Source organism: Gymnoscopelus microlampas, assembly GCF_963454915.1.
Source record: "Gymnoscopelus microlampas genome assembly, chromosome: 5".
NCBI classification, from domain to species: domain Eukaryota; kingdom Metazoa; phylum Chordata; class Actinopteri; order Myctophiformes; family Myctophidae; genus Gymnoscopelus; species Gymnoscopelus microlampas.
The window spans coordinates 18,737,066-18,752,325 of NC_139942.1; the positions used below are offsets into that span (position 1 = coordinate 18,737,066).

A 15,260-nucleotide genomic window follows, 5' to 3' on the forward strand; every position below is an offset into this window, starting at 1 on the left:
TTCAGAAGATGATGTGTACATTGTTAGGACTTAAAATGTGAAGAGTTTCGTTCTAAAATGAGTTTTCCTCCCTTTAGGAAAAATCGACTGACAGCTGACTCTTAGTAAATGCTAGCATTAATGTAAAGCTGACATAGGAAGTTATTACTTAAGTTCTATCTTATGTCATTTTGCTTTCCAAATAGCATTCAAGTAGGGCTGGGCAATACATCGATATGTTATCGATATCGTGATATCAGACTGCTGTAGATTTCGTCGGGATTTTGGACATTGTAATATTGTGGCATATTATTAATATTGTGACAACCGTTATGGCATAACGGTTGTCTTTTCCTGGTTGTAATCACTTACGTCGCTATAGTCGCAATACGATATTATCATCACAATGCAGGGTTGCCAGATCTGCTTATTATAATTTCCCCGCAAGATTTTACTTGAAAATAGCCGATCTACAAGCTCACAACGCGTCGCATCGCGACGCGTTGTGAGCTTGTAGATCTGCTATTTTCAAATAGCTGATGTATATGTTAGAAGTGCACATGTGGCCCATAGTCGCTTCTTTTGGGCTGGTTTTCCTAGACCTGGTTGCTTGTTTCTCTCACAGAATCTGGCAACACTGTCACAATGGCGATAGTGACGCATTTGGTCAAAGATATTTGCGATATTGACGAATTTGGTCAAAAAATATTTTAAATATTATATTTGATTGTGTGCATATCGCCCAGCCCAACATTCAAGAGCATGTAGGCTTTGCCATTTTCACATACTGAGCAACGACAAAAACCTTTCCTCAAAAGTGAGTTCTTTAACATTTTCGAGCGAAACTCTTCAATTCACCAACTTGTTATTTGAACAACTCCACCAGCTCTCAGACTCCATGCAGCTGAGAAATAGTTACTGCATTTTCAATACGGCGTTTCATCATCGGACACCTCGGTCCTAGGCTTCTTTTAATATAGATCTATGTTCATATATTCATATTTTATCCATATGCTTGACGTGGTGCTATTTCAGTCAAGATAATACAATGCTTTTTTGTTTTGAAAATTTTTATATTAGCAAATATTCAAGAGCAAAACATTCTTGAACGTGTCCTCATATAACTTCTTAAAAGAGAAACAAAATAAATTAATTACGGTGTTTTTTTCTTTTTGTACATACTTACATGATATGAAATTATGTAGTGTTTTGTTTTTTGTTAGTTTTTTCCTTCAAAGCAGTAATTCTATGGAACAGAACTGTCTAAGGCTACCGCTGTGGTGTGGTTTTGAAGTTAGCACACATGTTTTTCCTGGAGACAGGACGGTTGATACAGAAAACAAACATTAGCGCTGAATAAAAAAAAATAACACTTGTTTAAAAAAAACTGCAAAAAATGAACGCATCACAAAACATGTAGTACCTCAATGTAACGTCGAAGGACAGTTGCAATACGTCCCCACTGTATCAAAACATAGCTGTACTTTGATAATGGCTGATATCATAAAAACGGTAAACATAAAATATATTTTTTGCCACAGTTTGTGTGTGTGTGTGTGTGTGTGTGTGTGTGTGTGTGTGTAAATATTCCTTTTTTTTAAATACCCATAGCCTACATCTTAGAGGGCACGTTTTTAAAAACAGAAAACGAGAACACTTACTTATTTAACATAAAAATATATAAGTGAGAGCCACACTTGGTTTCAAAATAAGCAATAAGCAAGGATCTGCACTAGGTTAGGATTGTCCTCATTCGCCTCCTGTCCAAACGCTCTCCGCTTGCCAGAAAACCGTCCCCCACTTTGGCCGCGTTTGTTTTCCACCTCCCGACGTTCTGACAAAAATCTGCCTCAAGCTCCGGCAGTCCTTTCTCGACCCCCCCCCCCCCCCCCCCCCCCCCCCTTTGTCTGTTGCATTGTCGTCGTCGCGCTTAGCGTCCAAACCCGAACCATGAAACATCCACTTCTTTGCCGAACGCTAAGCTATTAGGCTACATGTTATAGGCCACGTAGATGGGGTCCAGTTGGTCGGCGAGGAAGCCGTCGCGCAGGTGCATCCGCTGCTTCTCGCCGCGGGAGTTGATGGGGATGACGCCGATGTCCACCACCACCACCACGCCCACGATCAGGTAGTGCTCCTCCAGCACCACGTTGGTGACGAGGGGCACCAGGTCCAGCGCCTCCTGCTCCGAGCCGTCCAGCTCCACCACCACCACCAGCAGGTTGGTCCACGTGAACACGGCACTGCGGGACGGAATCGGATCATGTGATGCAGTGGTTCTCAAAGCTTTTTCATGTCAAGGACCCCCAAATTGACACTTATTAGCCCGCGCCGCGGACCCCCATTTGAAAAGATATGCCAGGGACCCCCATAGGAGAAGATTTGTACGGCTCTATAGCAGTGATTCTCAACCATTTTAATATCAAGGACCCCCAGTTTGACATGCATTAGGCTACGGACCCCCATTTAATGGCATTTATATCTCTGGGACCCCAATTTATATTGTAAAATCTATGTTAATTTAACTCTGAGAGTGTACAAATGGAACCAAATGGACCCGCTAGGGTCCATTTGGTTCCATATGTACACTCAGAGTTACAGACCCATAAGGGTCCATTCCTAACTATCCATTTAGCTGGGAACCCCCTGGAACTCCCTCAAGGACGCGCACGCGGAGCGGTTGGGCGTATTTTGTTACTTTTTTTCCGGGTTTTGGTTACTTTATTTCGGTTTTAGGGTTAGATAGAGGCGACGTCCCTCTGCCCTGATTGATTGATTGATTGATTGAATACTTTAATAGAAGTTTGCAAAAAAAAGCACATGAAAGTACAATTCAATACAAGATCAACATATCCTGATCAACATAAACAGTGGAATGAAAATAAAATACAGCCAGCGGGGCGTGTCTTTCTGCAGGGAAACACACCGGCACAATAATATAGTGGCTGATAGACGGAAATGAGGGCTAAAATATGTATATACATATAAAACTTTGGCTAAAAGTTACACAGCTGACTTAAGGTCCTGTATTACAGGCTTGCTACTTATACAGACATCGTGTTGACGGCATTTAACAACTGTACAGTGCAAATCTTTCATTTAAATAAAAGGGAGTGATAAAGGTCAACCACACAGTGATCAGTTTTACTGTCCTTTTACAGAACTCTTGGAGAATGTGTAGCAGCCTGGTGCGCCTCACTCCTGAACTAAAAGAACCGGGGTTACATACGTAGCCTCTAGTTACTGTATGTCTGATTCCTTCTTGGTTTGCGAGCCGCGTCACGCACCGAAAAACGGCGGATCCATAAAGCTGAAGTATAATGTTTGTGTACTGCTCACCACTCTGTGATGCTCTTGTGTGTTCGGATGACAGAGGTCTCGATGTCGATAGGATGATACCTCATTCCTCTGAGTTCCATGGCCTCATCTAGGGCTCCCACCACGTACAGCGCATCATGGCGCTCTGCGCGCACGCACGCACGCACGCACACACACACACACACACGGTTAACACATTTTGCGCTATTCCTTTCAGGAAAAGCCTTCTCAAAGTAATGTAACCCCTGCAACAAATATCATACTGTTGCTGTCGGGAAGAAACCTTGTATCTCCATATTTTAACTTTTTGTGTTTTTTCGTAAATTAGTGCCCTACTTGATCATCCTACGGCGTCACACAAAAGTATCAAAAGTAGCAGATCCACAAGCTCGAAACGTGGCGTGCAGCGATACGTTTCGCGCTTGTGGATCTGCTACTTTTGATACTTTTGAATTTGAATCATGAAAAGTAACAGTTTTGGACACATGAGGTTTCCACCCGACAGAGACGATCCTTGCATCTACACCAAATCATTGCTCCCCCCCCTTTTTTCCCATTAGCTTCTCAAACACACTGCAGTATAATATGAGAGGCTGTCCTGTTACCAAAATGTCACGGGTTCTATCCCTGCAAAGACATGGTATCACCCCTCCAGTCCCCGTCCCCTGCTCACCCCCGCTGGCGTCGGTGAGCTCGGTCCTGCGGAGGAAGCCCAGGTATCCGGTCCTGGCCCAGACGGTGGCCGTGTCTCCGAAGCTCAGTCTGGAGTTGAAGTGGTCCGACTGCAACGCCTCGTCTCCGTACACCGTGAAGTAACCGCTGGCGTTGTGACCGCTTTGAACCCAGATCTACACACACACACACACACACACACACACACAGTGCAAAACAGTATTCAATGATTTATCACCTAATGAAGGCAGCTTCAGCATGTATATATATCGTTGCAGTCGGGTAGAAACCTCAATCTCAATATTGTAACCTTGTGTGTTTTTTCGTAAATTAACGCCCTACTTGATCATATGTACTACAGTGTTACACAAAAGCATCTAAAGTAGCAGATCTACAAGCTTGTGGATCTGCTACTTTTGCTATTTTTAAAATTGGATCCTGAAAAGTAACAGTTTTGGACATATGAGGTTTCCACCCGACAGAGACAAACTATATTGGCTTAAGGGAGGACTGCAGGCTGGCGGGCGGGCAGGCGAACCTCTGACGTCACGCTCGTGTCACCATGACTCAGCCATAACCATACCAGTAAGACTCCCTAATCGGGAGATAAGCGACCGTAGGTCACATGGCATTTTATGTGAGCTGCAGTGGCAGGGGGTCCTCCACTGGGGGCGCCACCACTTTTGCATCCGTTCTGGAGCACCAGGAGTGGGTGGTCCCCGGGAATGCCCCGTGAGCAGCCCCGTTGGGGTGGTCATTTGGTAATTTGTCCACATGTGCTCATTTTCTACACTTGGGGGTCCCCGAGGCCGCTGGGGGTCCCTGGAGCTCCGGGGGTCCTTGGAGGGCGTAGTTTGGTAGGTAAGGAGTGTGTGTGCAAAATCTGGCATGGATCGGGGCAACGGGTGCGGAGATATGAGCAGGGCAAAAGTGTGACGGACGTGTGTGACGGAGTGACGGACGGACAGGACGGACACCTGGAGCAGGTTTCTATAGTAAGTGCGACCTACGGTCGCAATAAGGACTTCCCAATGCAGCTACGCCCAAATATGGAGTGTGTTGTCAAACCTCAACAAATCAGTCAGCTCCATACAGTATATGGGCATAAAAGGGGCCATACTCATATATGGGAATATACTGATGACATCAGAGATATATGGGCACATATGGGCATACAAGGGACATGGACAGACAGATACAGAGATCTCCATATATGGGCACAAAAGAGAAACATACAGACGGGTATAACAGGTACTCAGACAAAGCCCCCGACACATATTGGTCGGATCGGCAGTGCGACGTAGGTGTATGAGTTCAAAGTTAAGAATGTCCAAATGCAATGGTTTCTAAGTTATCATTGGCCAGTCTGTGTTTGAGGGGAGGGATCAACTGTCAGCCCACTTCCTGTTGTCTTTTGTATAACTTTCCGTTGTGAGTGCTCAGACAGACAGACAGACAGACAGACAGACAGACAGACAGACAGACCTCTCCTAGGTGTGACTCTCCCATTGGCCCCTTCGTCTCTGGGTTGGCGATGATGATTCGGACCCCGGGAAGAATCTAGTATCAATAGAGCAGAATCAAATAAGATGGAATATTAACACAATATAATTGTTAATTTTCAGAGTATTTTAATTTCAATGATCAATTGAATCAATCAATCAATCAGTCGATTGCAGTATAAACAGAAAGTGCAGCAGAACACAAGATGGAGCCACTTCTCCATTCTCCACAAGGGCCTCCATGTTATGTTCTGTCAAGCTTTACTTTGAATGGTGTAACGTCTTCAGTTCCTATTTATCATATTGTTTTTAAAATATCAACGTTGTATTATAATCTTTCATCTTAGTGTTTTGCCAAATTATTTGGGGGCCCACTTGGTGTCCAGTTACAGTAATGTTCCACGGATGTCTGAGTATAACCAGCTGGCTTTTCAAAGCCAGCACTACACCAGCTGATTCTCACTAATTAGTGTCCCCACCCCTCCCCCTCTGGCTGAAGGTATAGTAATTAGTGACATCAGCTGGTGTAATGCCTGTTAGAACCTGCTTACGATCAGACCTCTATGCAATAAGTGAAAAATATTACTCTTTTTTTATTGTAATATCTCAATGTATATCTCAATATCAGTTCAACAGCGAACATAAACCATGATGTACTGTGTGTGTGTGTGTGTGTGTGTGTGTGTGTGTGTGTGTGTGCGTGTGCGTGTGCGAGTGCGAGTGCGTGCTCGCGTGTGTGTGCGTTAGGGTTGCCAACATCCACAACTGGGGAAACGGGACCCATGTACGCGCGCTGGTTTTAGGGTTATTTTAGGGTATTTCGGTTTTAGGGTTAGGGTTAGGGTTGGGTTAGGGTTATGTGATTTAATTATTTTGGGGGAGCCACGCCCACCGGAGAAAATCTCTCACACACACACACACACGCACGGGTGCGAGCACTGTGCCTGCTCTGTCAACTGAGCGGTCCTAGCGCCCTTCGCATACAGCACACAAACACACAGCCAGACACACTGTATTGTGCGCAAACAGAAATATATTTTTTATTTTTCCCTTTACACCGGAGTCCGGGACAAACAAAGTCCCGTACGGGACACGCCCCTTTTGGCTCAAATACGGGGCGTCCCGGCTAATACGGGACTGTTAGCAAACCTAGTGTGCGTGCGCGCGCGTGTGTGTGTTTATTTATTTAGAAGATACCAGCTGTTGCGGAAAAAAAGATGATACAATTAACTTTTTTGCAATTATGTTTGCGAAACCAGTCAGAAAAAAAGAAAAGAAAACTGACCTTCCCAGACTCCATCAGTGGTAGGCTGTGTGGTGATCCCCTCTCCACCAATCGGACCCTGTACAGGAAAAGGAAGCCATATTACTGGACAGTCAGTTACTACTAGTACTCACCAATCAGATGCCATCTATTGTATGTAACTTTTCAAATAAGAAATAACACTGTATCCCTCTCAGCTTTCCTCCGTGTCTATCTCTCCTACACAGTCTCACACGCTCAGCTTTCCTACTGTCTGCCTCTCCTATGCTGTCTCCCACTCAGCTAACTGCCTCCATACGGTGAAGAAGTTGCATTGCATCGTGACACGTGTTGCATTTCCGTTGTTCGTCATACTACAAAGTAAATAGTAGCAGTTATGTAGTTGTTATGTATTAAATTCACACTCATGTATCGAATGTTCATTAATGTGCACTGTCCCGTCTAAATAAACAAATAAAGTAAAGTAAAGGTTAAAGAAGAGCTTCACAAATGTGCTTGACTTTTGGAAAATATGTAACAGCCCTCCATGGTGACAAATTACTGATGGGGGAGGGGGGGTTTAAACCTACCTGTCATGTCGTAGAGCCCTCATGTCCACAAACACAGTCGTAGGGTCAGGTCCTGAGGTGCCCTGAGGAATGCCCAGATAACAAGGGGTTAATGTTACAACATCTTCCCATTTCATTTACTACTGCCTACTGCGACTACACAGCAAAATCTTAAAAGATCATTTGACTTTTGAGAGAGTAAAAATGGATCCTTAGAATGTGTTTTTAACATTTTGCTGTGCACCGCTACTAGCGTACGCAGTGAATGCCCTGTGCTAATAGCGCTTTCAAAGACACAAGCTTCCAGTTCCCAGCAGAGTGAAAGCTTTGGTTCCGAGACCAAGACCGCATCGAAGGAAAGACCCCAGGCTGTTGCACAACATTGAGACAGCAGCGGACAGATCAATACCAAACAGACATTTACCCCTGATCAGATAAGCACAATAATAAGAACACATACAACATCCTACAGTAGCAAAGGAAAAAGGTGCACCGCTCAGATATTCCAGCTGATTCCACATGCAAACCTAAAGCTACGATGATACAACTCAGAATGGTCCCTGGCTTGGAGGGGATGACAAGGGTGAGAGTGAAACCCCAACCAGGGAGAAAGAAGGACGTGAAAGAATGGGGTGAGGAAGAGGTTGGACGTATTGGGTACTGTAGTCTATGTCAACGTAAAGCGACCCACGAGAAAGCCCCTCGGTCCTTTAGCGCGGGCAGTATTTAAGGAAGTAACCCGACCCTGGCCCCTCTGAGACACGGCTACAGCTGAGTGGGTGATTCAGCAAGGCCCTGGCAGAGGAGAATGATACGTACAATACCAGTGGTGTAAAGTAACTAAGTACATGTACTCAAGTAATGTACTTTTTTTTAGGTACTTTTACTTTACTGGAGTATTTCCAATTTCCAGTACTTTTACTTCTACTCCACTACATCTTAGGGACAAATATTGTACTTTTACTCCACTACAATGATTTGAAAACTTTAGTTACTAGCTACTTACAGATATAAATGATTACATTATAAAACATACATGAACCACTTTAGACCTATTTCATACATCTACTGTACAAACTCACAGCGTGTCGCATCGCTTGTAGATCTGCTATTTTCAAACATTTTAGTACTTTTACTTTTGGCACATATGTTTTGATACAAATACGTTTGAACTTTACTCAAGTACATTTTTAATTGCCGACTTTCACTTGTTTTTCTACATTGCAGTATTGATACTTTTACTTAAAAAAATGTGAGTACTTTTCCCACCACTGTACAACCCACCACCCCACCGCACATAGCCTACACAACGCCACGCTGGGACCAATCGACTCAGAGCCCCTCCTAGAGCACAAGACTGCAGGTAGCATCACACGCACTACTGCAGACCTGGGAGCAATTACTATGTGAAATGGATTTAACCCATTGAGACCTGAAGCCGATTCTACATGTCTCCTAAATCTCAACAGTATTCTGAAAAAAGTATATTTCTATATCAGTGATATCTTTTTCATGCTATATCTTTTTCATGTCAAGGACCCCCAGAATTATGTATTTGACTGTGGACACCCATTAAAATATGTTGTTCCAGGGACCCCCAGAAGCAAAGATTTGAGTTACAAATGTTTGCTTTAAAAATATATATATTCAAAGATTTGCACACATTTTCATGATTTTTCAAAAATAGCAGATCTACAAGCTCATAGCGCGGCACTCGGTGCCGCGCTATGAGCTTGTATATCTGCTATTTTTGAATAGCCCAAAGTGTAAAATAATGCTTTTTAGCTCAAATCTAAAAATGAGACAGTTCCAGGTCTTAAAGGGTTAAAGGCCTTTCTAGGATCGATTGCCTCTATTGCCTGCTGGCGGCCGATGGAGCCAATGCATAATTGCAGTGGCTTACTGATTTTGATTGTCGTTTGATTTGGCTATAATGGGAAAACACACACTAGTGCGCAAAAGGCCTAATGTATAGGCAGATAACTTTACCAGTTAATAAAAGTTCAATAATTGGTCCAGGTCTGCGATGCATTGCAGCGCATAGGGCCACGCTAGCTAGTAGTAACATAACCACACAATCAGACGTTACTGTTGCTATGTAACCACACATAGCAGGGAAGCATTTTCACGTTACCAGAATTTGTTTGTGCCATCTGCAGTGGATAATTTAACCAATTGAGAACTGAAGCCGATTCTACATGTCTCCTAAATCTCAACAGTATTCTGAAAAACGTATGTTTCTATATCAGTGCAGTGGTGCTCAATCTTTTTCATGTCAAGGACCCCCAAAATGATATGTATTTGGCCGCGGACCCCCATCAAAATATTTTGTTCCAGGAACCCCCCAGTAGCAAAGATTTGAGTTAAAAATGTTCGCTTAAAAATATATATATATTCAAAGATTTGCACACATTTTCATGATTTTCTAAAAATAGCAGATCTATAAGCTCGTAGCGCGGCACTCGGTGCCGCGTTATGAGCTTGTAGATCTGCTATTTTTGAATAGCCCAAAGTGTAAAACAACGCTTTTTAGCTAAAATCTAAAATTGACACAGTTCCAGGTCTTAATGGGTTAAATCAGAACATTTTTAAATAACCCTACCACCCAATCCCTACAGCCCATGATCACTGTTACTGTTATGGAAATGTATTTTATATTGTATTTTATTGCATTTGTATATTTTATGTATTAGTCGTTTTTGTTGTTTGTACACTGGATGCCAGTGTTAAATTTAATGGACAATAACGTTTTCTTTATCTTCTAACTTTTTTTTCTTTTTACAGTTTTGCTTGTAAATAGTCTAACCTCAATGCTGACAGCCGGTCAGCAGGAGGTTTCATGAATGTATGTATAGACAGGGTCCCCACACATTTTTAGCAATGAATTTCCAAAACTTTTCCAAAACTTTTCCAGAATATTTAGCCCAATTTCCAGGCCTATATAACAATCATTCAGCGCAATAATGTGTATCTTACTCCTATGTACAATGCCCAAAGATAGGCAGTGTAGCAAAATAATAAATAAAAAACAATAAAAAGTGTTTGGGGGTGGGGCACAGCCGCGAAACCTCGCTCAAATAGAGCCTGCGAGCGAAAATAGGAGGGGTGGACGACGTCGTTGCACGGTTCGTTGTCGCTTGCGGTAGGTCAGGACGGTCTCATTCAAAAACATGTATTTTAATGAGATTTCATCGCCCGCTCGCGTCGCGTCACGTCACGTCGCATCGCTGGCAGTGCGGATGGGGTGTTACACAGCCTGTTCGGCGAAAAACTACTTATGTTACATATTTCGTGTAATGTTATACATGTTTATGAAAAGGTTTTGTATTAAAAAAAATCAATAGCCAAAAACAATGCATAGACAAATATTTTTCCAGGACCCTTGATAAATTCCAGGACCTTTGATGAAGTTTGATCAATTCCAAACCTTTTCCAGTACTGGATTATTTCTTTTTTAATTTCAAAATATTTCCAGGAATTTCATGACCGTGGGGACCCTGTATAGAGACAATATTTTAGGCCTATAAAAAAAACTATTCTCTGTGCGATACGTTGATGTGCCAGAGGATGGCAGTGCAGGCTATTTTCCTCCTACATAATTATTTATTTGTGCATCAAAACATCAGAATGCAGAGTATCCCATTGTGCTGCTCTTCTGGTAACATTCTCCATTAGACCCATAGCCTGCTACTCTCCAGAGTCTACTAAGTCTAGACTCTTTGAAACAGGATGTGCGTGTTTCAATGCCCCCTGTGTGCCAACATTGCCCACTATGTTGCTTTTTTAATGTGGCATACGTTATTAAGAGGCATATCGTTGCCGTCAGGCAGAAACCTCTCATCTCAATATTTTAACTTTGTGTTTTTTTCGTAAATTAACGCCCTACTTATCATACTGCAGTGTCACACAAAAGCATCAAAAGTAGCAGATCTGCAAGCGACGCGCTTTGAGCTTGTAGATCTGCTACTTTTGCTCTTTTTGAATTGGAATCCTGAAAAGTAACAGCTTTGGACATATGAGGTGTCCACCCGACAGAGACGATATGATTAACATTAGCATTAATATGCATTGTTATAAAAGACAGCCATTTCAGGTGTTTCTTCTATTAAATCTCTGCATATTAAATCTGTGGCATATAGATGTGCTGCTACATTATTTACTGTAACAGACTATTAGCTTCGACTCTATTGCTCTTTGCCGCTTTGATAGCAAGAACATAATTTCGGAGTTCTATAGATAGTCACTTTTTAACTTTATGTAGCTGATCAAATAATAACGCTAATAATGATAAATTGTATTTGTGTAGCATATTTCAAAGGTACTTGACGGCACTTTAAAAAAGTTTGTTGTACAGATTTGCTGCAAGCCGCTCTGGGAGGGAGTGTCAGCTAACATGCTGAAAAAACGTTGCATACAGGTCGTCCCAAGTTAGACACGCAGCAGGTGTGCTGAAAATAACACCACGCACTTTGAAGAGCAGTAAGGGGGGTTAACCACTTAAACCCTAGCCTCGTTCCCAGCCTTTATTCACCTGCGAAGAGAAAAGCCTGGTCACGAGACTCACGGCCTATAACGCAGAGAGTGTCTATAGGGGGCGGGACTTCCGTTTGTACCACATATCTTTTTAGACCAATTGCAACACTCGTTTCGTTCACGACGTAAACAGATTTGTGAAGCGTCAACGGCATTGTCCTTGGGGCGGTACTTCCGGCAAATTCCGGTACTTCCGTTCAGACACTCGACCGGCTAGGTCTTGCCCAGCGTGCTTAAAACCCCATATGGTTGAGGGGAGTCCCTCAGGGCTCTATGCTAGTACATTTTCTGTTTTCTATTATTGTGGGGACAGCTTTCGCTGAAAATAGCCCGTTCGACAAGCTTAGAACGCGTCGCGCTGCGACGCGTTCTAAGCTTGTCGAACGGGCTATTTTCAGCTAAAGCTTTCCCCACAGTACCGACACTGCCGGGGTTTAAGTGGTTAAGAGCCAGCAGGGTGCCGTGAGGAAGACGAACGGAACGAGGGAAGAGGGGAAGAGGGGAAGAGAGGAAGAGGAAGCAGGCCAGGTGAGCTGATTGGTGGGTGAATCCCCTACCTGTTCCACAAGCTTCCCCAACCTGTGAGGCTATACAGCGGCATGGGAGGGAGTGTAGGGGAGGGGAGGGGAGGGGGAGGAGAAGAGAGGGAGGAAGAGGAGGGCATGGGAAGAAGAGGAAGGAGGAACAGGTGACCAGGGAGGAGGAGGAGGAAGAGGGAGAGTGGCATATAGGAAGGAGGAGAGAGGGATGAACAGTGGGGGGAAAGGAGAAGAAATGGGAGGAGAGGACGAAAGTAAGGGTTTTTGAGGAGAGGAGAGGAGAGGAGAGGAGAGGAGAGGAGAGGAGAGGAGAGGAGAGGAGAGGAGAGGAGGGGAAAGGGAGGATGAGAGGAGAGGGAGGGAGGACGGAGACAAAACCAAGAATGAGATATGTGGGTGGAGTTATGAAACAAACAGGAGGATGAAGAGAATGTCAAAATGTAATGTAAAACAAAACAAAACAAACACAGACCAGAACTGAACAAAAGGGAGTTAATCAAATCAAACATTATGCATTATAGTGAGATACTGGTTAAACTGGGGTTATGGTATTATTTATTAGTACGTTAACTTATCAGGGTTCCACTGTGTATTCAGTGTCAAGTCAAGTATAACACATGCAGTGACAAATCATTACCTACAATACCAAAACAATAGTTTACAATATGATAAGTACATGACATATAGCAAGAAGAAAATGATGCCAAAAGTATTCTGTTTACTTAGCTAAGGAAGCATTTGAGATGTACTGTAAACCACCAATAACAGGGTTTAAAGAATGTCAGAACAACTTTAAATGCAACTGGAGGAACAACTTGAAAGGGCTGAAATTGAATTGAAGAGATGGCCAGCCTGACATGAGAGCATGATGCTATTATGTTAAAGCTGAGAGAAAGAAGATATACAGAGAGAAGAGAAGAGAAGAGAAGAGAAGAGAAGAGAAGAGAAGAGAAGAGAAGAGAAGAGAAGAGAAGACTTGAGAATGTCTATAAATCAGCGTTGTTTGGATAGGAGGCAGTGGGCTGACAGAATGATAATATTGTGAGAGAAAGCGTCTGTGGTTTAACTTGCAAACCCTGGCAGACCAGTATCTCTCTGGAGTCATTTCAGCACTGTATACTGCTGGTTGTTGCATTCAACTTCATTATTCATTCGCTAACAGTATCCAACGGTGATCTAACTCTGAACTGGTGTCTTACTGTACATTTGACATAATCTATGAGGATTCTCAACCTAATTCCCAGTGTTCTGACGTGAGCGTTGTTTCAAGTCATCGGACGCACATTCCCTATGCTCGCTGACATGAAATGTCAACTTTTCACAGAGAAATAACACAGATGACATGGTGTTTTTGCCACAACTATATACTGTATTATTAATCTCCTCACATTAGAACGGGATTTAGATTGAAAATCGGCAACGTTTCCTTTCAAGTTTGATCTTTGTTCTGTGTGCGCAACCGTGTGAAGCAGAGCATACTCACAAGCTATTTTGCCGTGCCCAGGCCCAGATACTGCTGAATAACACGCTTTTTTAAACTGCTTCTCTACGTCTCAAAAGGCCAAGAAACCCATTCAACACTCGGACGAGCGTGTAAACCTAAGGTTTAACCCATTAAGACCTGAGGCCGATTCTAAAAATGTTTTATAAATTCTTTACATTCAAAATATAAAAAATATAAAAAATATAAAAAATATAAAAAAAAACAAAATATCTCAAAAATATGTTGTTCCAGAGATCCCCAGATGCAAAGATTTGAGTTACAAATGTTCGCTTTAAAAACATATACACTCAAAGATTTGCACAGATCAAAAATAGCAGATCTACAAGCTCATAGCGCGGCACTCGGTGCCGCGCTATGAGCTTGTGTGTCTGCTATTTTTGAATAGCCAAAGAAATCTAAAAATGACACACAGATGCGTTCCAGGTCTTAATGGGTTAAACAATAAAGAACCCCCCCCCAAAAAAAGCAGCATTTCTGTGGGTTTTTCTTCTCTCCCACGGCGGCAGCAAGCCATGCTGAAAATTGCAACTTCTAGAAGCGGATAATGACCCAGACCAGCGTGTTCAGCTGCTGTCCTTCACCACCTGCAGTCAAAGGAAGAGAGGCTGCCCCCCCCCCCGCCCACCTCGGCCCCACCTCGGCCTCACAAACAAACCGTCTTTATGTCTAAAAAGACTTTCTCTCTCTTTAGAAATAAATGTTTATTCTGAGAGTATCCAGTTCCAACCCGGGGTTCACCCAGCGTGAGCCCCCCCCGGCTGACCTGGCAGACACAACCCTATGCTTATTGTACATCGTCGATGTCGGGACAGAAACCTCTTATCTCCGTATTCTAACTTTTCGCGTTTTTCGTAAATGAACGCCCTACTTGGTCTTGCTATCAAAAGCAGCAGATCCATAAGCTCGAAACGTGGCGTGAAGTAGTGTTGATTTTGACAGCAAACTTTGATTTGGTTTTAGTCATAGTCTTTTGAATCAAATTCCATTTAGTTGTAGTCACATTTTAGTCATCTGAATTTTTTTACTAGTTAGTCTAGTTTTAGTCGACTAAATATCATAAGATTATAGTCGACTAAATCTACAGTTGATTTAGTCGACAAAAATGTATGTTGGCGGTGCCTTGATGGCGTCGTTATGGCTGATTTTACATTTGGTTGCATGCTGAAAATAGCCAATCTACAAGCTCACAACGCGCAATCAAACATAAAATGACTCGTCTTTTAGTTCTACTGGATCTCTTCTCCACTCGCCCCTCACTAACATTTTAGTCTAGTTTTTATTTGTTGACCAAATTGTCAATATATTTAGTCTCAGTTTTAGTCATCATATCAACACTAGCGTGAAGCGACGTGATTTGAGCTTGTAGATCTGCTACTTTTGCTGTTTTTGAAATTTGAATCC

At 42.9% G+C, this 15,260-nt stretch overlaps 1 protein-coding gene across 1 annotated transcript in view; it reads right to left on the bottom strand.

Moving 5' to 3' along the window:
- Nucleotides 1-532: 532 nt before the first annotated feature.
- LOC311044979 (disco-interacting protein 2 homolog C-like) overlaps nt 533-15,260 on the bottom strand; it is a gene marked incomplete at its 5' end in the record, with an annotated part of 157,113 nt that continues 142,385 nt past the window's right edge. Inside the window, 7 exons of the mRNA XM_084056787.1 lie at nt 533-2,222; nt 3,319-3,442; nt 3,971-4,145; nt 5,455-5,529; nt 6,757-6,814; nt 7,305-7,366; nt 12,374-12,403. Of these exons, the coding sequence (XP_083912913.1) occupies nt 1,970-2,222; nt 3,319-3,442; nt 3,971-4,145; nt 5,455-5,529; nt 6,757-6,814; nt 7,305-7,366; nt 12,374-12,403 (777 nt within the window). The 3' untranslated portion in view covers nt 533-1,969. The remainder of the gene's footprint in view (nt 2,223-3,318; nt 3,443-3,970; nt 4,146-5,454; nt 5,530-6,756; nt 6,815-7,304; nt 7,367-12,373; nt 12,404-15,260) is intronic.